The sequence below is a fragment of the Lissotriton helveticus genome, chromosome 12, assembly GCF_964261635.1.
Source record: "Lissotriton helveticus chromosome 12, aLisHel1.1, whole genome shotgun sequence".
In the NCBI taxonomy this organism is placed as follows: Eukaryota; Metazoa; Chordata; class Amphibia; order Caudata; family Salamandridae; genus Lissotriton; species Lissotriton helveticus.
This window is the reverse complement of record NC_136073.1, coordinates 601,070,662-601,093,680: the sequence shown is the minus strand read 5'-3', so window position 1 is coordinate 601,093,680 and position 23,019 is coordinate 601,070,662. Positions and strand designations below refer to the sequence as shown.

General features: G+C 41.2%; 1 protein-coding gene across 1 annotated transcript in view; it reads right to left on the bottom strand.

Annotated features, from left to right (window-relative positions):
* EIF3F (eukaryotic translation initiation factor 3 subunit F) overlaps window positions 1–20,973 on the bottom strand; it is a 129,297-nt gene extending 108,324 nt beyond the window's left edge. The window contains exon 1 of the mRNA XM_078668993.1: window positions 20,725–20,973. Within this exon, the coding sequence (XP_078525119.1) occupies window positions 20,725–20,905 (181 nt within the window). The 5' untranslated portion in view covers window positions 20,906–20,973. The remainder of the gene's footprint in view (window positions 1–20,724) is intronic.
* Between the last annotated feature and the right edge of the window lie 2,046 nt (window positions 20,974–23,019).

The following is a 23,019-nucleotide window of genomic DNA, read 5'->3' as shown; positions in this document are numbered from 1 at the left end:
GTGGCACTGAGTGCTATTTGGAGGGTATTTTGCGTTGAGCGCAGTGTAATTATGTAGCATTTAATTATGTGGCACTGAGTGGTATTGTTTGGAGTGTATGTTGCATTGTAATTATGTAGCATATAAATATGTGGAGTGTGTTGCATTTAGAGGAGTGTAATTATGTGGTGTGTAATTATGTGGCACTGAGTGGTATTCGGAGTGGATGTTGCATTGAGCGCAGTGTAATTATGTCGCATTTAATTATGTGTCACTGAGTGGTATTGTGTGGAGTGTATGTTGTATTCAGTAGAGTGTAATTGTGTGGCATGTAATTATGTGGCTCTGAGTGGTATTGTTTGGAGTGTATGTTGCATTAAGTGCAGTGTAATTATGTAGCATATAATTATGTGTCACTGAGTGTGTGAGGGTGCAGTGTGTGTGAGGGTGTAGTATGTGTGAGGGTGCAGGGTGTGTGAGGGTGCAGAGTGTGGGCGCAGTGTGTGTGGGCGCAGTGTGTGAGAGCGCAGTGTGTGTGGCCTAAAGTAGTGTGAGGGTGGTGTGTGTGGGCTAAAGTAGTGAGAGGGCGCAGTGTGTGTGTGGCCTAAAGTAGTGTGAGGGTGCAGTGTGTGTGGGCTAAAGTAGTGAGAGGGCGCAGTGTATGTGTGGCCTATAGTAGTGTGATGGCGCAGTGTGTGTGGCCTAAAGTAGTGTGTGGGCTCAGTGTGTGTGTCATAAAGTAGTGCGAGTACGAGTGAGGACGAGTTCCAAGCCTGGTAGAGGAATGTTGGCTCGGTCATATTCCACAGCAGACGCCCCAGCCAGGCTGGTGGTATGACACCAGCAGATGCAATATTTAGCAATCAGACAGTGCTGTAGGTCCTGTCCGAAAGAACTCCTAGTAAAATGAATACAGCGACAATATCTTGCCAATTTGAAATTAGTGGATTGTATTCGTAGGACAAATAACGGTGCCACTAAGGCATAGGGGTCAGTCAATTATTCTGTATTTTGCCAAATTTAGGACGTTAAAAAAAAATATATATATATATATATATATATATATATATATATATATATATATATATATAACACTATACAAATATTCTGCAACAAATACATTTAGAGAAAGATTAAAAAGCTGTACAATAATCAAATACGTACGATTTAACATAATAAAGACCAAAATAAATAGATGAAATCCACATCAGAATTAATTTGCTTGTTAAAACTATCACAACCAAGACATGTTAGGACTAAAGTGCAGCTAGCTGGGCAACAGGACATCCCAGATTCTTTCTCAACGGAACAGAGGTAATAAAAACGTAGGTCCCAGGTGTCACAATCGTTGCAACTACAGGCAAGTTTCCACACAAACGTAGAAGATGCTTTCGCAGTGCAGCACACATCAGCTACTATCAGGATCCGCGTTTTTTTCCCCGCACGATATCAGCTGTGACTAAAGGCAAATAAATACAGCGCTCAACAACAAATACTGCCAAGTACAGCGAACACAGGACAGAAATCCTTCCACAGCCATGAATGAACACTGAAGAACGACCCAGCAGATGCAACATTTCACATTCTGGCAGATCATTTGTGGCTTTTCAACATGAGAGAATTTCAACTGCTTAAGATGCTGCTGCAATTGTTAATATATTCGTTGGGTCTTATGAAACATCAACAGTTTACGGTCTGTGCAGCACTGGTGTGACACATAACCAAAGGTCAGTGCTCAATCACACTGCACGCAGAGTGAACATGGCGTTATATTTGGTGTAATGTCAAATGTAATTAACATTTATGAAGAATATTAAATGTGCTAGCTAAACCTGCTCTGGTCGTTGCGACAGTGGCGGTGAGATCTTTACCCCGACCTCACATTTCATGAAGTCTCTGGGAGTTCAGTGCAGGGTGGTCTGACCAGGCAGTTAGTAATAATGCCGTTTTCAGCGTTGTTACTGAGCTGCTGCATATCAACCCCGAACCCGATCTCTTTTAGAAAATGCTCTTGAAATCGGGAACGTTTTTTTCTGCTTAAACCTGCTCTGGTCGTTGCGACAGTGGCGGTGAGATCTTTACCCCGACCTCACATTTCATGAAGTCTCTGGGAGTTCAGTGCAGGGTGGTCTGACCAGGCAGTTAGTAATAATGCCGTTTTCAGGGTTGTTGAAATCGGGAACGTTTTTTTCTGCTTAAACCTGCTCTGGTCGTTGCGACAGTGGCGGTGAGATCTTTGCCCCGACCTCACATTTCATGAAGTCTCTGGGAGTTCAGTGCAGGGTGGTCTGACCAGGCAGTTAGTAATAATGCAGTTTTCAGCGTTGTTACTGAGCTGCTGCATATCAACCCCGAACCCGATCTCTTTTAGAAAATGCTCTTGAAATCGGGAACGTTTTTTTCTGCTTAAACCTGCTCTGGTCGTTGCGACAGTGGCGGTGAGATCTTTACCCCGACCTCACATTTCATGAAGTCTCTGGGAGTTCAGTGCAGGGTGGTCTGACCAGGCAGTTAGTAATAATGCCGTTTTCAGGGTTGTTGAAATCGGGAACGTTTTTTTCTGCTTAAACCTGCTCTGGTCGTTGCGACAGTGGCGGTGAGATCTTTGCCCCGACCTCACATTTCATGAAGTCTCTGGGAGTTCAGTGCAGGGTGGTCTGACCAGGCAGTTAGTAATAATGCCGTTTTCAGGGTTGTTGCTGAGCTGCTGCATATCAACCCCGAACGCGATCTCTTTTAGAAAATGCTCTTGAAATCGGGAAAGTTTTTTTCTGCTTTGATGGGTCTATGGAGAAATGCGACACGGCGGGCAGGGGAGGGGGCGGAGCGGGAAAAAAAAAAAAAAACAAGACGAGGGAAGAGATGGCGAGGCAGAGGGAAGGGGAGAGAAAGAGGTGAAGTAAGAGGGATAGGGAGAGACAAAAGGAAGACAGACTGCAACAAACAAGACGGAGGGAAGAGATGGCGAGGCAGAGGGAAGGGGAGAGAAAGAGGTGAAGTAAGAGGGATAGGGAGAGACAAAAGGAAGACAGACTGCAACAAACAAGACGGAGAGCATTAATGTGGGGGGGGGGAGGAGAAGTGCGACACGGCCGCAGCAGGGGGCGGAGCAGGGAGAGCGGCGATGAGGGAGAGATACGGCCGAGTGTGAAGCAGCAGGGGCCTTTGAAGTGAAGCTAAGCTTCACTTCAAAGGAGTGGGAGGAGTGCTGCTGGGGAACAGATGGCGATTTGATGATGTGCACGCGCATTTTAGGTCAATGCGCTTGCGCATTGACTTAAAAGCGCACGGGCACAGCATCAAATCGCCAGTCTAGGCAAACCTTGGGTAAACCTTGTTTAAGCGCCTATAGTCTCGCTCAATGCGCATGCGCATTGAGAGGCGAGACCTAAAAAGGAGCTTATCAAAATGGTGACAATAAGATAATAACACTTCGTGAACTAAGATGTGGTAACATGATCACCACAGACCTTAAAAGGTCAGCATTTCTGCAACTCCATGATAAGAACACAAACTTTAGCGATACAGTGGGGAAGAAGCACTATCAATTCAAAACACTGTCTTTCAAAAGTAATTGTGCTTCTTCTGTTTACCAAACTTCTTATGGTTCTTGCAATGCCACTGTGTCACCATGGTCTATTCTTATGAGGAAAGGTTAGGCTTCCGAACGAGGCATCTAGACAGGCATCGCTGGTATTTTTATTTGAAGGCGTTTTATTCTAAATATCCGTTTTTAATCTGTAGAAACTTTTACAGGAAGGAAAGAAAATAACCTCTTTGCATGCCCTGGCTACAAGAGGTTTTTAGAAAATGCTTTAGAGGATGCATATCCAGGTTTTGTTGCGACTTTCCATTCTGGGGAGAATAATTCTAAATCCTAATAAACTCACAGGGAGATAGCAGCCAATCATGTTAACTCTGGCATCTCTCTGCAGAAGTAGGAGAGAACCCATTATGAAGGCCTATGTTTCCATGGTGCATTCTCCCACCTTTAATTTGCACTTTCCAGAGATCTCAAAAGAATCCAATGACCTCCACAAAGAATAAATCACAACCACCCACGGTCAAACCACTGGCAACTGTCTCTCTAAACACAACAAAAGCACATTCTAGCTTTAATTACCCCTTTAGGCATATGGTTTAAAGAACCTCCTGCCACTCCACTCTCAAACTTGTTGATAATCCCACTCATGAATCAAGTGTCACCAGCTACATAAACTGTGCATCACTGCATTGTTAAACAACCAGAATAATAAACCCTAATATCAAGGCTCAGCGCTGACAATCACAATGCGCATCAATGAGCAACTTGATACTTCCAAGATCAGCCACATCAAAGAACAAGACTTCAAAACATTCACGGCTCACAGAGGTGTAGAATTTAATAAAATATCTACTTGTCCATGGGGCAGGTTGCTTCATAAATCTACTTGTCGTGTAACAAAATCCACTTGTCCCTTTGGTCCCATGTATTGTAACGACAAATTAGGGCAGCAATCTCATTATATGAGAGCTCTGATAAAGCCTCCGATTATGCCAGGGCTCATTCAATGGTAGTGTTTGTATACTTGCAATCCCCTTATGTTGCCACATTTCTGCAGATCTACATACTAGAGCTGAAGTGAGGGGTAAGCAATAGTTCCAGGGTTAGAATGAGTCTGTGCAAACATACTAACTTGCATGTTTTAATGGTTTTCAACAACTCTTCTCTAAGTTGTTCCCATACTGAGAAATGTTGACAATTTACTCCTGACAATGGCAGACATAAACCTTCTTCCAGAGTTGGGAAAAAGGTGGTTGGATGTAAAGTGAACTTGCAAACACTCAGATTTTCGCATCAGCAAATCTACACATGCATATTTGCTCATGCTAAACTGCAGTTCACATATTTGAGGAGTACTATTTCTTGTCCTAGTTCTGTATATTTTTGGGAATTCACGAAAGCCATATAGCTGCACTTAATGCAAAGACATATACCATGGGTGCACTTTTAAGTCTTTCTTTAATAATTGGGCCCTAATTTGGTCTGGCGTTGACCGTGACCTATTGAGTTTATTAACATTCTGTCTATATATATATATATATATATATATATATATATATATATATATATATATATATATATATATATATATATATATATATATATATATATATATATATCCTACTGGCGGTCGCCAGTAGGTATATATAGTTAGGATTTTTTTCTCTATGGGATTTTTGAAAATTCTATGTCTAATAACGTTGGCGTTTGTGGACGGAATTGTCTGGAATTTTCAGGAAAATGGAGCATTTTGTTTCTGAGCAGCCCCTGAAAATTTTGGGGGGGGTTCGTCAAGGGGGGGCCGAGAAAAAAGGGGGGTCCCAAAACGCGTTTTTCCCATTCATTTTTCCATAGGGCGGTTGGCCTCACTTTTAGCCCGAACGGCTGAATGGATTTTTGCACGAAACTTGGCAAAATTGTAGAGACTGGTAGCCCGATGTGCCTTTGCTAGGTCTCAATATATGTGCTCCAGTGGATTTTGAGAAATTAACGTTCAAAAAAATATATATATCTGTAAGCGCGCTCCGGGCAGCGCCCCGGTTCGCGTACCTGACGCGTAACTTAACTTCGCGAAGCGAAGCTGATTGGCTCTCCGGTGTCTGTCAACATTCTAAACAGTCCGGAGCGGCCGCCATCTTGTCTCTCGGTAGGATCGAGAGACAAGAGGAGGCCAAAACAAAGGGGGAAATGACCATAAGGGGGCATAGTAGATCCTCCCTGACCCCCTAGGTTTGATGTGGAGGCTTTAAAAGGGCCCCGCGGGGCAAAAAAAAAAAATGTCTGTTTTTGCGTGGGGAACGCCCGGTACGCGCACCGGGCAGCGCTCCGGGAAGCGCAACAAAGAGAAAAAAAAGAAAGACAGGGTATAAAAATTTTAGCAATTTTGTTATAAATGGAAGGTAGTTCTGAAAAGAACTGTTTTTTTATTCTTTCATTTTTTTATTAATTTTCTGAACAATTTTTTGATTTTTGAAAACTATTTTGTGTTTTTTTTGTTTTTTTAGGGGAAATAACAAAAAAGCAGGGTTTGAACATGTCTCAACAGGAGCAAAAAAAAATAAAAAGGATTCATTGTTTTCTCATCTTGTTGCATTTATGATTTTCTCCAGCTCGGTTAATCAAAGTAATACTCTTCTCTCCATAACAAATAGTTCCTCCACAATATATACAAACTATTTTGTAGTGTTCAAAAGGAGCTTGAATATTGTGGATTATTTCTCGGCCTTCTGGTCCGGCGAATGAGCTTTGTCCACTGGAGGTGCTGGGGATGACATTTGGGGGGTTGGCAGCAAGATCCCTTACTTGTGCTTGGGAAAGATTATTAGGATGCCATCGCTCCATGTGGCGAATCATTGTATGATTCCCAAAGCTGTATTTCTTGTTGGGGTTGCCACGAGAAAGTATATTTTTACATATCAAACAAGACACCTGGGGTGCATTGACCTTCTTTTGTCCAGGTGGAATTTTAAAAAATTGCCATATGTAGTGCTCTTTAATATGGCTCTGCCTTGGTGTTTCTGACAGGAACTGCCTTACTTGCTCTTCCTCCTCCTCCTCCTCTTCGTCCTCATTATCTTCCTCTCTACCAAAGTCCAGTGTTGGAGGTGGTCCTTTTGGTGGTGATGGTGGTGGTGGTGGTGGTGGTTGCTGAGAAGCACAAGCTACAGCTATTACAGAAGCCATTGTGAAAAATAGGTCTTGCTCTCTGGAAGTAGAAAGTAAGAATGAGGTAAAAACAAGGAGGGGTTTTCATCATTTGGGAAAAAAATAGTTCTAAAGCAATGAAAAGTGTTATTTTTAGGTCACATGACCTAGCCTAACAACATTAGGAAACCAAAAGTGAAATGAACCAATGAAATGTTTTATTAACAAGTCACATGACAAGTCACATGACCTGTTATGCTTACGTTACGCGCTCCGCGCCGCGCCCCGTTGATTTTAGGAAGAACATTTGTAACTGCAGCTATTATAGGACATGATGGTCCTTTGACAAGATCCGCTTATTACACAGCTTATTGAAAATGTAAAAAAAGCTGCTGTTTCGGAAATGATTCCCATTTGACTACGATACAATGTTGCCTTTTTACTTAAAAATATTCTTACTTTCTGTTTTCAGAAAAGAGAATTTAGGGTAGGTAAGTGGCCTATAATGATTCTAGGGGTTGATATAATTTTATCTACTGTTTTAAATTGCTTTGTGATTAAAAGTGATGTAGAGAATTAAATAATTGTAGTAGTCATAGAGGTAGTGTAAGTCTGCTTCATAGTAAGCAGTATCTGTGTGTCATAGGAAATGTGGAACATGAGTGAGCAAGAAGGGTGAGATATTACTAGTACAGGATTGTGAAAGTGATCTTGAACGTTTTCTTTCTGAAAGTTGCGGAAATACAAAATGACGGGATTTGCTTAGAAGAATTCCAAGAGTTATAAATGGCTCTTACACGATTTGGCCTTGTGGAAAAGTGCGCTAGAGAGCGAGAAGTCATTTATTGTATGTAACATATTTGTCAAAACGATGGAGCTTTTCTTTCAGAAAGTGGCGGCCTGAAAATAATAACAGCACAACAGAGTGTAAGCTGTTCATAGGATATCCTTCGACGTCATGGAAAGTAAGTTACTTTTGAGGAGTTCTGATTTCTGATTGGTTATGTTATATGGGTTTTTTTAAACACAATCATTTTGATTGTGTTTTTTTCCCCGCTGTTATATGATGAATACCTTCAAGTCACTGTTTTTAGTGAAATTTGATAAATTCTGAGAACAGCAAAAATAAACCATTTAACATGTATAATTAATTCTGTACTTTTTGTATTTATGACATACATTTAGAACTGTGTAGCAGGCATGGAGAAGCTGAGGCTTCTGTAAGTGTCAAAGTTGTTGCATACAGTGCTCACATTCTACGTAGTCTTTCATATGATAGACTACATCTGCACAATGAGATACCTAAGCAAAGGAAACACAGGTGATGTGATTGTGGAATGAGCAAAAAAAATTGCAAGTTTTTCAATTACATTACCTGTGTTTCCTAACATTACACATCACATTGTGTAGATGAGGTTTAGGCCTGTTCCAGGAGACAGAGGAGGTCTGACATTTGTTCAAGAGTGCAGTGGACATGACTCACTTCGTTGGTAGGCCTGCACATGTATTATCTCCTCTGTACTCTTCAACAAGCCTAAATTTCATCTGCAACCCTGAGTAGGACTCACCTGAAACAAATCTGTGGATAGGCCACACCTTATCAGCAGCTAGAAACAATCATTTAAAATGTTAAGGGCAGATTTATGATGGCCGTGCGCCTCTTTTGCGCCGCTGTTCCGTCACTTTTGTGACGCAGCAGCAGTGTAAAAGATGCACCATGTTGCAAGATAGGCCTCAGTTCATCTCCAGCAAGATACCGTCAGTTTAAAATGTATATAATTAGGACTGTGTAGGGGGCATGCAGAAGCTGAGGCTTCAGTAAGTGTCAAAGTTGTTGCATGCAGTGCTGCACTTCTGCGTACTCTTTCATATGCTGGACTACATCTGCACAATGAGATACCTAAGCAAAGGAAACACAAGTGATGTGATTGTGAAATGAGCAAAAGAAATTGCACGTTTTTCAATTACATCACCTGTGTTTCCTAATATTACGAATCACATTGTGCAGATCAAGTTTAGGCCTGTCCAGGGAAACAGAGGAGGTGTGGCCTTTGTTCAAGAGTGAAGTGGACATGACTCACTTCATTGGTAGGCATGGACATGTATTATCTCCTCTGTACTCTTCAACAAGCTTAAATTTCATCTGCAACCCTGAGTAGGCCTCACCTCAAACAAACCTCTGGATAGGACACACCTTATTGGCATCCTGAAACAATCATTTAAAATGTTAGGGACAGTTTTATGATGGCTGTGCACCTCTTTTGCGCTGCCGTTGCGTCACTTTTGCGAGACAGCAGCAGTGCAAAAGATGCACCATGTTGCAAGATAGGCCTCACTTCATCTACATCAAGATACTGTTAGTTTAAAATGTATATTTTTAGGACTGTGTAAGGGGCCTGGAGAAGCAGAGGCTTCTGTAAGTGTCAAAGTTGTTGAAAAACTGTTTGTCCTTCAATCTTTTCCCTTATCTTTTCTAATTTTTAAATACATGTTTTAATATTTTTCAAATGTTTGTTCTCTCTTTCACAGATTGAAAGTATAAAAATAACAAGTAACTAAGTTAACGACAATTATAAGGTAAATGTTTTGTACTCTTTTCGTTACATTTCTATCACATTTAACTTCTATTAGTTCCACTGCTTCATTTCTTTAACCCTCACTTTCCTGCCTTTGCTACTTCCCTCATTCCTTTCTCTATTACTTACTTACTCTACTGCTTCCACTCTTTTTCTCAGTCCCTCTCTTCTCATAGTTCCTCACTCTTGTTCACTCACTCCGTCTCTATTACTCTCACTGTCTCTGACTGATCACTCTTTCACTACTTGTTCATTATGCTTTCTCTGTGTAGTTGAAGCACACTAAGGGGCATATTATCAACACAGCCAATAAAATTATCGCTGCTTTTATCGGCAGAAAACTGCTGCAAAAGCGGCAGTTTTCTGCCGCAAAAGCGGCTTTAGCGGCACATTTCTGCCGATAAAAGCTGTGAAACTTTTATCGCCTATGTTGATAATATGCCCCTATGTTATTTACATTTCTTTGCTGTTTCAATTATTCCTTTTCTGTTACTTCTTCTTTTCTGCTTTTTCTCTGTGTTATTCCACATGTTTTAATCTTATTTTGAACATTCACTCACATTCTCTAAGAAACTCTTCTTTGTTATTCTTCTACTCTCCTTTTTTTCTTTCACTTCCTTATCTATTTTGTTTTTCACAATTATACCCTCTTCCATCTTTTCTTCGGTAAATAGATCTATTAAACAGTATCTCTGGTTTAGTCCCTATAGTTGTCTTTCTTTTAACATTACTCTCTGTTTACTTCCCTTATACTTACTCTTCTTTTTTTTTTTTTTTGGTTCGCTCCCGGTTCGCGTACCGGCAAGCGAACCGGGAAGCGAACCAAAAGAAATAGAGGTTGCCAGAGTGCTAAACATTCTAGCAATTTTTTTATAAAGCGGAGGTAGTTCTGAAAAGAACATTTTATTTTTTATTTTTGTTGTTTTATATTTTTTTTATTATTTTTCTGAACATTTTTTTTACTTTTTTTGTATTTTTTGAACGGTTTTATATTTTTTTTGTTTTTTGGGGGGGGGGGAGAAACGAAAACGATTCATTGTAAAGGGCTCAACAGGAGCAACAAAAAAAAAAAGATAATTTATTTTCTGAATCGTCCTGAACAAACATGATTATCAATTGCTAAGTTGATTAAAGTGATGCTACTTTCTCTGTAGCAAATCAACTGACCGCAACGTATGCACACTTGTTTGACTGCCCCAAACCTCATCTGTATATTTGGGACCATCTCCCTCGCCTCTGGTCCCGTCACTTCCTCTACAACTGATCTTCTGGCCACAGAAGGAGGATTATCTTGCAGGTCACGTAGCTGTGCAGCACTGTAGTTGTTAGGATGCCACCTGTCCATATGGCGATGCATTGTATAATTGCCGTAACTATATTTTTTATCTGTCCCTCTGGACAAATCTTTCTTACAGATAAGGCAAGTTACGTACCGGGCATTGACTTTTTTTTGGCCCCGGGGATATTTAAAAAATTGCCAAATAAAGTTTTCTTTGACATGAGACCTCCTGGGCTCCTCAGGTAAAAAATGCCTCTCTTCCTGCTGTTCCTCTTCTTCCTCTTCTTCCTCCTCTTGCTGAATGATAACTTCAGCAGGTGGTCCTCTCTTCCTTGGAGGTGGTGGAGGTGGTGGGGAAGCACCAGCTGAAGCTACTAATGAAGCCATTGCTCAGTGATGACAAAAGGTCTTCCTCTCACAAAGATGAAAGTCAGAGTGAGGAAACAAGGAGGGGTTTTCATCATTTGGGAAAAACAATAGTTCTAAACCAATGAAAAGTGTTACTTTTAGGTCACATGACCTAGTCTTACATCATTAGGAAACCAAAAGTGAAATGAACCAATGAAAAGTGTTATTAACAAGTCACATGACCTGTTGTGTTTACGTTACGCGCTTTGCGCCGCGTCCCGGATCGCTTCCGGGAAGCTGCGCTTCGCGTACCGGTTCACTTCCGGGTACGCTAACGCGGCGCGTCATAAGACGTATCGCGACACGTCACGCTGACGCGACGCGTCACGATGTTGTTTTCTAACGCGACAGTTGCGCTAACGGACCGTTTACCGGTTCGCGGACCGGGTCGCGGCACCAAACTGAGCTAACGGGAAGCTGCCCGGTTCGCGGACCGGGAGCGAATCAAAAAAATTTATTAAAAAAAATACATAAAAAAATTGTATTAAAAGCATATAAAATATATTTTTCGATTTAAAGAAGAATACATTTTAAAGCTTTTGATATTTGCTATTAAAAAACCATTGAAATTCACTGAAAAAACCATAGGTTATAGACCATATATAGTTAGGAATTAGCATTTACAAAACCTTGAAAATTCACTGAAAAAACCATAGGTTATAGACCATATATAGTTAGGAATTAGCATTTAAAAAACCTTATTTTACTCACACAAAACCATTGAAATTCCATATATAGTTAGTTGCACTAACTATATATCGCGCACCCGCAATCCACTGCTGATGATGTCACATATTACATCATTCATGACATGGTCAGTGAAGTGACATCACTGATGACATCTCAAATGACATCACTGATGACATCACTGATGACATCATCCAGTGACTGTGTGTTTCTGTAAAGTTTAAATATGTTTTACATATTGAAGAATGAGGAGATGTAGAAGTGTCTGGATGAAGGATTTAGTAGGTGCGTGACTGACTGTATGAGTGAGTGATTAAATGTGTCTCACTGAGTGCATGGGTTAGTGACTAAACTGTCTTAATTTGTGCATCATTATGTCTGTTGTTCTGTAAACTGCTGCATGTGTTGATCAGTAGCTATATGAGTAACTATATGGGTTATTGATCGATTGCTCAAGTATTTGTATGGGAGACTGAGTGTGTGTGTGGCTGGCTGGGAGGTGTGTGACTGTGTAGATCAATGTGTACTTGTATCAATGATTGTATAAGAGAGTAAGTATGTGTTAGTATATGTTTGAAAATGTAAGGTGCTCTATGTTTAACTGTATAGATTAGAAAATGGAAGTGTGATTGATTCTTTACAGGACTGACTAGGTGTGTGAGTAACTCCATGGATGAGTGGCAGAGTATGAGTATCTGTATAGGTGTATGAGTGCATATGATAGTGTTGTAAAGATGAGTGATTGTATGTATGAATGATTGTATGGGTGAATAAGTGAATGTGTGTGTAGACGTAGGAATCAGTGAGTGCGTATGTAGTAACTAGTATTGGTGTGTGAATGGTTTCAAAAATTATACTCTGTATTTAACACTGGGTGTAACAAAGGTTATATTAAAATGTGAGGAGATGCATTGTATTGTCACATGAATGATATCATCAGTGATGTCGTCATTGATGTCAAATGAGATGTCATCAGTGATGTCATCAGTGATGTCATCAGTGATGTCATCAGTGATGTCATTTGAGATGTCATCAGTGATGTCATTTGAGATGTCATCAGTGATGTCATCAGTGATGTCACTGACCATGTCATGAATGATGTAATATGTGACATCATCAGCAGTGGATTGCGGGTGCGCGATATATAGTTAGTGCAACTAACTATATATGGAATTTCAATGGTTTTGTGTGAGTAAAATAAGGTTTTTTAAATGCTAATTCCTAACTATATATGGTCTATAACCTATGGTTTTTTCAGTGAATATATATATATATATATATATATATATATATATATATATATCTCGTCTGGCTTCACTGTGAGTGACAGCGTTCTGCTCTTTCACAAGGAGCAAATCGGCACACTAAGTAGTCTTGTTCAGTGCCAGTAACTACTAAGGCAGTGTGTGCTTTTAGAGACCCAAAACAACTTTTGCTGATGTTTGTAATAATGGTGAGGGCCCAGCAGCTCACACAGCAATACGGTTTTACAAAAACCATGCCAAAACAAGTCACACATTGACAAAACTTAAAAGCTGACCACCAGTTTCAGACCTACTGGCTTTGCCAATGCTTGTTCATTTTTGTTTCCAATAATCTTATTGAAACTGGTTACACTGATTTTCCATCATGAATATTGTTGGCAAATACTAGCATGCATCAACACATTACTAAATGATGCTGCAAATAAATGGTACCTAAGATTTTACTGTGGTTTAGCTAAATGGTTTTTTTTCTGCTTTCATTTTTTATCAATATTTTATTTTGAAAGCAAAGAATCATCAAATCTTGCTTTCAAGCTTCTGTAAATATTTGCACCAAATCAGAGCGCATTCTGGGAGCATTATACATAGCCTCATATTGCTAAACTTTGAAAACGTGTGTACACATTTTTATACTGGAACCACTGTCAGTAGTGCAGTCAGAGCTTAGAAGATATTCTTAGAGCACTCACCCTAATAATAAAGGCTTTCAATTAATGAACCATACATCCAAGTTTGAACAGCATTAACATATGGCCAAAAATATTACCCCAACTGCAGACAGTGCCATTCTCTGATACATAATGTGGTACTGCAAACTGGCAGCCAAAGGGTTTGTGCTGCAGGGGGTTGGGCCTACTTCTCTAAAGGACAATATACACATGAAAACCTGTTGCCCTGGACCCCAAACAATATGTCCTGGGCGACGGGCTATAGGAATTACACATTCCTGCGTCACACATTGCCTACAGATAAAACAAAACATAAACATACTGTGCACACAAGGCTTCCTCAACACTAATCAAACACAATTTTGGCTCTTGGTCAATGTAATTTCCAGACTTGTGTGGAAATGCACAAGTCAAATGCCCACGATGTGTCAGTGGACAATCCAGTTAACCCAGAGAAACTAGTGATTATCCCTCAAGACGCTGCTATAGAAATCTCATTGAATAACACAACCAGAGGGCTGCAAACTAATTATAGGAAAAGAAGCGCGAAGGACGAACAGAAATAAGATTAAATTAAAAAAAAGATAGCATTATAGCGTGTTGCCCAACAACATATCCCTTACAATCACACACATAACAATGCATTAAGCATGCAGTTTAGAAATATGTCAAATCTCCTCGCTACTAAGACTTTCAGCTCTCTGAGTACTCTAGTGATGCCAATAATGCCCAAAGAAACAACCTCTCACAATACACTGTTCGAGCTATGTTTTTATACATAAACTAAAAGAATACGCCTGGGTTGAAAACGGTTCAGAAACCTACAGGGGCCCGAGCAATTATTCCACCCAACCTCATTTTCTGATGTTTCTGTATGAACCACCTCTCATCTGGTCTTTTCAATTCATGTAAAGTTAACCTACTTCGTCACTGAAGGAATTACCAAGCCACTGTAAAAAGAATAGGTTGATAACTAAATATTAAACCTATCCCCAACGTGCACATCTAGCCTCATAACATTTATTTGAATTGGACCTGGATAACGTTATTTTTCAACTACAGTAACCAGATTAAAGTTTTTACAGAATACATTATATAGTATCCATGTATCTCTAATCACTTTGTAAAGTAACAAAACACACTGACTACCTTGCATATTTCTCCAACCCTTAAACTCAATACTAGAAGCCAGTATTCAGATCCTCTAGCCTTATCTGGTTTGTGCCTGGGTGTTCACTTCTAAACAGTGGATATTTTCGGTGTGTGGGTACAACGCTTCAGTTTTATCACTCTACTAACCATTTATACTGAGCATAATTAAAACACAGCTTTAACCCTCAAAATGATCGTTTTAGGGAGTCTGGCAAGCTGGAACACACTAGCACAGGGTTCTCCAAAGTTGGTCCTGGAAGGCAGGATCCATGCCAAATTTTAAATTAACTTCATTTACCTAAATGGAGATATGGTACAAATCTGGCATGGATCCGACCCTCCAGGACCGACTTTTAAGAACCCAGAACTAGACTAGACTAGACTAGAAAGACACACAATCTAATTTCAATGTTTGGAGTACTACCCATGTGTAAGGTGAAAATGAGGAAATTTGTTTTTAAGGCTTTCTTCGTCTCTTATAATTGGGCAGTTCTAAGATGCAGGAGACTTGCTCCTGTTGGGTCTCCAATTCCTCAAGCAATGTTGAGTTTGTTCTTCAGGTACTTGAGCTCGCAGAAGTAACCTTCTACAATTGATTTTCAATGAAAAGAAACAGACAGTACCCAAACAGGTGCAAACCAATGTACTTTAATCTCAGACAGCAGGTCCGCAAGACGTTCACTTTTATGAGGAAAGGAAATATCCTGGACTATCCAATCAAAATCATATTTTACTACCACAAACCCAGGAAAAGCTGAAAATAAGTCTCATACAAGTCTTCGACTAGGTTCATGTTGCAAATGACCCTATTTTCCAATATAAACAGGGACTTGACCTGACCCTTTCTTCGACAATGCTAAAAAAAAAAAAAGTGAAACCCACCGACTAGACCCAACACACTGATCTTACAACAAAACAAAAAAAATCTCTGCACTATATTGTATAAATAATCCCATATCCAAGGAAGGAGAACAGAGCACAGGAGCAAAAACAAAAACATAAGCTTATTCAAACCTAACTGGTCCAGAGTCACACAGGATTGGTTGACAAGTGCTGGTTGGAGCAGCCTGGCTGCGGACTCTAAGGCCGGGTTGTGTTGGATGCATAAGGGGTGCTGTTTCATGTGTTATGCATGCATGTGTTACCCAGGTCTGTGTGCAGCGTGTCTTGGTAGCAAGTGACTCTTTATCCAAGTTGTGTCGTGGTGGGTGTGTCTGGGGTGCTGTGTGTATTGTGTCCTGCTACATGCTTGTCTGTGATGTGTCTTGGAGTCGGTGCTGTGGGGAGATGATGTGTTCTTTTGCGGTACTAACTTTCTGCAGTGATTGTGTGTCTTTGCATGAGTGTGTATGCGCGACTTTGGCAGGAATGGCTTGGAAACAAGTAATTTGTGTGAAATCTAGTAGAGGGGGCTCTTTCAGAGGGGGGGCGGCAACTGAGGAATGTCACATGCAAATAGAGAGATCACAGGCAGACCCCTTCGCCCAGCCTGAGACCCCCAGTTTCTCAGCACTTGTCTTATCTTGTTAGCTGCTGATAGAGGGCACAACTGCTGCGGAGAGTCACTTTTAATTAGGACTTTGTCTGGCATGGGGTGGACTCCTGCAGTCTAAGCAGACAATTATCGGATGCCCAGAGCCCCGCGAGCCCCCAGCACTCTGTGCCACCCCAACCCACCTAGTTTCCCCCTCGGAAGAGCGGCCATCAGACCGAGGCAGCATGTGTGGCAGTGGCATGACACGAGGCATGAACACCACCATGCTGTTGTTTGGATGCCATGTTTACAACTATCGGACACGGACCCTAGGTTGTGTCGTACGCATCATGTGACAGCCGCACCCCCAAACGCTGCAGCCTCAAACCTTTATTCACAGCGGCACCCGGGCAGCTTTTTAACATCTCTTTAACTTGAGTTGAACTTGGAATGCGTTTTCATGCAAAATCCAGTTAGCAAGTTTGGAGTCTTAGAACGTCAGTCAGACTGGTGGAGGTTTGCAGTAAGCCATGGCCGCTAATACATGTCTGGATCCTTTATCACTTAAATGTGCCTGGGACAGAGGAGAGGCAGGGAGGCTTTGATGAAGTCAAAAAACAAGCGCTGAAAGACGAGCGCGGCCGCAAAAGTACTTGTGCATGCAGAGCGTTTGCCTAGTTGGAGCGAGCAGCGTCAGGCGCGATAATTGCTAACAGATGGCGCCACTGCTCGCTCCCGCAAGGCAAACGCTCTGCATGCATGAGTACTCATTGGAAACAGTGCAAAAAATGCACAAGTTTCCAAGAAAGTACAGAGCGATGCCAAGAGGTTCTAAAAATAGAGCTTTGGACTATACCATTTACCGCTGAAAGGTAATATTTCTTTCCATGTGTTCCCATGCCTAGCGTGTCACGGTTCGGTGCTTAATTTTCCCTCCATGTTAAAGAACAGTAGATGTTTCAGCACCCAGGATTATGCTAAATACATATAAGGTCCCAAAGGCGAGACCGATTGCATTGCAAATGCTTGTTTATTCTTGCACTAATCCTAAGAATTTGCTATCCATACACAGCAGCAGATTAAGATTGTTTATACCTTATTACTAACAAACCCCGCCGCAGATCATTCACAGCATGTGTCACTTTACAATCAACCCAGCACCCCCACCAGGAGAAAAACAGTAATAAAATCTAAGGCACTTTGAGGTGTGTCAAGCTAGTAGACATGGGCATAGGGCCCTGCATATACGACCCAACTCGGCCCTTGCAGGACGTTCTCCTTGTACTGTCACAATAGCTAGACACTTTTTTCAAATTTGTATCTGTACCATCATGCTACACGCTAATGTACCTTTAGGTCTCATTCTAATTACAGCTCATTTATTTTATGAATTGTCTGTATCAGCTTACAACATTTAAATGTCTTTATGTAAGCTTAGAAAACATCTGGGAATTTTCTATATTTTTTCAATTTACCATGTTATTTCTTAATTTTTATACCTTTTACTTGCGGTACCAATTCTGATTATATTTGCATCAGATGGCTCTCACTTTGATGGACTTAAATGTCTGAATAAAGGATTAATTAACATGACTAATGATATGACTATAAGGCAAGTCTTCTCAGTGATATCGAGCAGGTGAAGTAGATAAGTGGCAGACTTGAGCGCCTTTCGTCTCAGGTTGCTCCCATGTGACTTGGGCGCCCTGAATACAAACAAAAATCGCTTTTATGGCCTACGTCTGAGAAAGGTAGAGGTCATGAGGGTACTATTGAGGAAATGCTGCAGCTTCTAGCAATTAGGGGACCCTTCATTTAAAGCCCCACTAGAGTAGAATACACGACCAAAAATGGTTCTATGATGAAGCCACGAACCCGGGACAACTAGTTTGCAACGAGGTCAGACAGATTGAGTTCATAGTTGTCACAAAGATACAATCGTAGTTATCGTATGTGTATTGGTGAATGGATGCAGATAGCTCTGCTTCTACATTCATTCAGCAATCAATTATCAAAGACAGACTTCATGACAACGTCCATGGTTGTACTGATGTTTCGGGCTACATAGTCATAGGCTGACTTTGTTTTTCTGCCCTTTTCTTGGTTGGGTTTTCTAACGCCAGATTTGTTTTGTTGTCCTTTTCGTTATGTGCATCAGCCAGCCCTCCAAATGTCACACATCTATGATTAGTCTAATAATGAATTTTAGTAAGTGTCTCTGCACTGCACTAAAATGCACAGTCATATTTAGCTCCTTTTCACTGCTGGAGAGCATCTGTTCTTACCGCAGATGGTGTAAAGCAAGCCAGCATTTGCCTGATTTATATTTTAAAATGCACCAGGCAGTATCAGCTGGGCCCAGAGAAGAAATTACTGTGGCTGGCATGGAAACCAGCTCTAGGTCCAGCTAGGATGACCTGGTGTCCTGGATCTGCCAGGACAGTCCCAGGTTTCCCCCGGCTGACCCGGCAATTTGGGCTCATGTCCCGGTTTTTAGAAGGGGTCAACTAAAACCAGTGAGAGGCACTTATTGGGTGTTCTAAAGTTGTGCTGACTAGCAGCTGTCATAAGAAAGCAATTTAATTAACAGGTGTGATGCTGGTTTTATAAATTACATGTTATTTATATTCTAAGTGCTTCTTCTGTGTTCCTATGTTGATAAGAGTTGTCCTTCTGGGCAGCACCGTTGATGTCAAATTGTAGTCCTCCTATTTTTGCAAAATATCCCGGTTTGTGGCTCTCAAGATCTGTTTATCCTAGGTCCAGCTCAACTTATTCACCAGGTTGAAACCATCTCTATAACTGAGATCAATGAAACACTGGAAGGAGAATTGTTGAGCCTAGACTCAAACTGAGCACCCAGATTGAGTTCTACACAATGACTGTAGACCCTTAAGGCAGAGCTTCCAAACTTTTTGCGGCACACTTCGCTTTGATGAGAAAAGTGATTTTTTTTTAATGTAACTAAAGCATCATGTGGCCGCGCACTTTCATTTGCAGACAGCACGTTTTCCATTGAAATTGCCAGTAAATTTGCACAGACATGCAGATTTACAGATAAATCTATATTGCACACAAATGATAACATGTAGAAATCAAGTTTCAGTGAATATTTATCATTTGTGCATTACCAAGTAAAGTGTCTTGAAATGTTTCGATCCTATTAAAATAGTTTCCATCACATTTCAGAATTACAAAAAATGTGGTTTATTTTTGTTACGTGTGCAGTTCATTTTTACAGGCATTTGCGTTTCACTCTGCATTACAAAAATAATAATGGCATCCTGTGACATTTTTTTTATCCCATGGGGCAAGACTGTCACTTATTTCACTTTGCTTTTTTTTCGCTGCAAAACAAACCCCAGGCTAAAAAATAAGCAGAAATTTGTCAGAAGACATAGTTGACCTCTGTCTTTGAACAGGAGCAGACAAGACAAATACAGAATTTCAAGGCATCTTTATTTATTGCCTGGAATTTTAAGACACGCCAAAAATCAGCTTGCTGTAACCCCCAGTTTGGGAACCGCTACCTTACGGTAATCCATGTCAGTGATGCAGTCTAGGACCCTGTTTACATTTCACTTTTAGATGTTGAGATTTAGTTTTTTTTTCTGTCTAATAAAAATGTGATGCTTGTATAGCTTATACTATGAAATTAGTTGCCTCTAGGTGCCTAGATATCTTCAGGCTCTTTTGTGGGTGTGCAATAACAGAGCTCTGGAGTTCAGGCTGAAGGCAATGAGAGAGCCTGTCTTGGGGAGGGGGGAGTGGGTCTCATAGAGCTGTTCAAACTACATGCTCAACCAATACTTGGCCACTCTGAGCACGAAGAGCAATGGACACACGTGCCAATTGCATTTAAAATGTGTAAAGGCGGAACACTGCTATTGAAATATTGACAGTGCCAACTGAAAGGAAAATTGTGAGCAAATAAGAAGATAGGAAGTGGGTGGTACAGTGTGTGGTGAATTGGGATAACAAAATACAATACATGCATAAGGAGGGATTGAAAAGAGAAGGAGGAGATGTGTGTTAAATATGCAGATGGGTGTAGGTGCCAAACAGTGAGAGATTGCAAAGAAAGGTGGTGACAAGGAGAAAGCGCTCTGATACCCACGGGTCTAGCTAGCGCTATATAAAACGTTATTAATAAAAAAAAAGAAAGAACGTTAGGGTTTAAGGCACTCTGACGAGCAGCACCCCTCCCACAGACGTTTTTAAATGTCACACAATCGGCAATAAGTGGCAACCATATGACAGGCACGTTAAAATGAATGAGATGCAACACATGCGCATTCTAAAAACTTCGCAGCTGTGGTCAACCATGTGTGTTGGGCTTTTCGGTTTCCTTATGCCCTTTATTTCTTTTCTTAAAAGGCCTCCTAGCGTTTCTGAACCTAACACGGCTATGAAATATCCTCCAATTGTCATCGATGAAGCGTGTTTCACGTGCCTGACTTAAACATGGCCGCGTCGGTAAATTGTTACGGACCCATACTCCCAGTGGCTACATGAGTGCGGCAGACATCACTTTGCCACCCTCCTCACCTAACAATGTTCCGATCACGCGGGCTGCTCCCTCATTCCGTCTCTCGAAACTGTCAACGATTGAAGCCAACACCACAGGGTGTACCCGCACCACTGGTCCGATCAGTACGCCGGGTGCAGTTGCTGCTGGAACTGCCGCTGGAGAGGCGGTGGAACCAGATGTCGGTGCAGTGGATGCCATTTTGGAAGGAAAGGATACGATAAAAGCGCGACTCTTGCAATAGGCTTGGTTAGGAGCGTGACGCTCCGGACAGGAAATCCGATTGGCTCATGACAGTCGCTTACACAAACGTCACCCCGACGCTATCTCAAGTGCTCCATGTTTTAGGGTGTATAGCGTGTACTTTACCTGGTGTCGGAGCGCTCTACAATCGAAGACTACAATTTGGTTTACAATCCGTTTGAAAGAGCCGAAAGGTTTTAATATAAAGAAAAAGACGCACAGCACGAAAGCACATTTTTTTTCTGCCAGACGCGCCATGCATCCACGTTTCAAAGACGTCAAATGAGTTTGATTTCTTTTTTAATGTCCCTGTTCTTGCTTCATCTTCCGTAGATGTAAATGATCGGAACGGTTTAGCGAAACAATTACATAGCTGCCAAGTGTTGAGCATGCATAGGAGTGACACTTCTATTTTTTCATTGCGTCCGTGAGTGACATTTGAGTCTTTATGCGTGACACTATCAAGAGTGACTAGCAAGAAATTGTGTACGGACAACACCGCCATTCTTTTACTGTCTTTCAGATTACTTTCCTTGTGTTCAAGGACAAAATAAGGGAGGGCATACACCTTAAAAACTGTATTCATTTGCAATGAGTTTGCTTTGAACCACCAAGCCCAAGCGGAAAGAAGGGTTACACATAACTTGTTCTGATAAGCAGATAGAAAAATATTATACAAGTACCAAAATGTAATTTCTAATGCCTGCTTATCCCTGAATTACGTATTTTTATTATAACAATTAAAAACAACGGGAAGCATGCTTGCATAATTTTTTCGGTCTTACACACTAGAGCAGGAAAAAGAGTTAGAACCACTGAGAAATATGACTAAATACTTTAATTATACCAAATGCACGCGTGCAACACTTGGATTTCACAGTGGGAATCCTGAATTTATCTGCATTGCTTGCTCTGGTCGAGGGGTGGTCTTTGTCTTCTGTGGCTCTGTTTCTTAGCACACTTTTGATAACCTGTCAATCATTTTCATTCAAATGTTGTTTTTGGTGACAGTTGCCAGAGCAGGAAATTCAAATACGAAAGCGGGTAGAACTTACCACTTGGCTGAGGAAAGGGAAAGTGGAGGAAGACACGTGTAAGCAGTCCATACTCTTGTCCCTATGGTGACACCGGCCACTACAGGGAAAATCAAATTTGGACAAAACATTTTAGAAGGTGAACAGAGGTAATATAAACAGCAGCATTGTAAATGTGAGCAGCACCTCTGACAGAGCTGTCTCTCCTTCCCTGGCACTTATTGAAAAATCCTGCTTCACACAAACAGCAGCATATCTCCTCATGAGTGGAAGCCGCACATAGGGAGAGTAATGCTCACTGGGGTATTTATTAAACATACACTAAAGCAGAACATGTACTAACTCTACACAGTTCTGCACGGCTGAGGAAGTTGTCACAGTTCAATACACATTTTCACAAGAGCAGCTAGACAATAACGAAAGAAAGTAGAAGTCACACAAAGTGAGCGCAAAGCCATGACAGCTAGAAACAGAAAAGGATGTGGTCAAAGGGTCAGCTCTTGTAATGTGCACTGTATCCAAATTGACTCAGCAACAAAATTAATGACTGACATAACCTCCTTTGAGGCGCTTGCCCCAAATGGATCTTTGGCTTGTCTTACACAACAGGATCATTGAAAAGGTAGGCGGCCCATGTGATACTAGTCATGGAAACCTAACACATATGCAGGGCCACAGATCCAGTCGCACCTGCACCTTAAGTATAGCGCTTACGACAACTGAAAGCTAAGCTCTGCAGCAGTGTGCCCACCTGCTAGTTCTCCTCATTGCTCCCTATCAGCTGTCTACTTTTGTTATGGCATACTTTGATGAGTGGGCACCATGTGGCACACCCTTAAAATTACAGCCAACGATCATAAACAGCACACTGCTTCTGTATATCCATAAAGCAGTTGAACATGTCATACCTTTTCGCTGCATGAAGTGGGCACAGGGTGGAAACATGTATTTCAGTCTTTCCCTATGCCCAGGTTTTCTGTTCCTGTAAACTACTATGCATGTTCTTTGGTCTTACAAAATGGACACTGTTCACAGTCC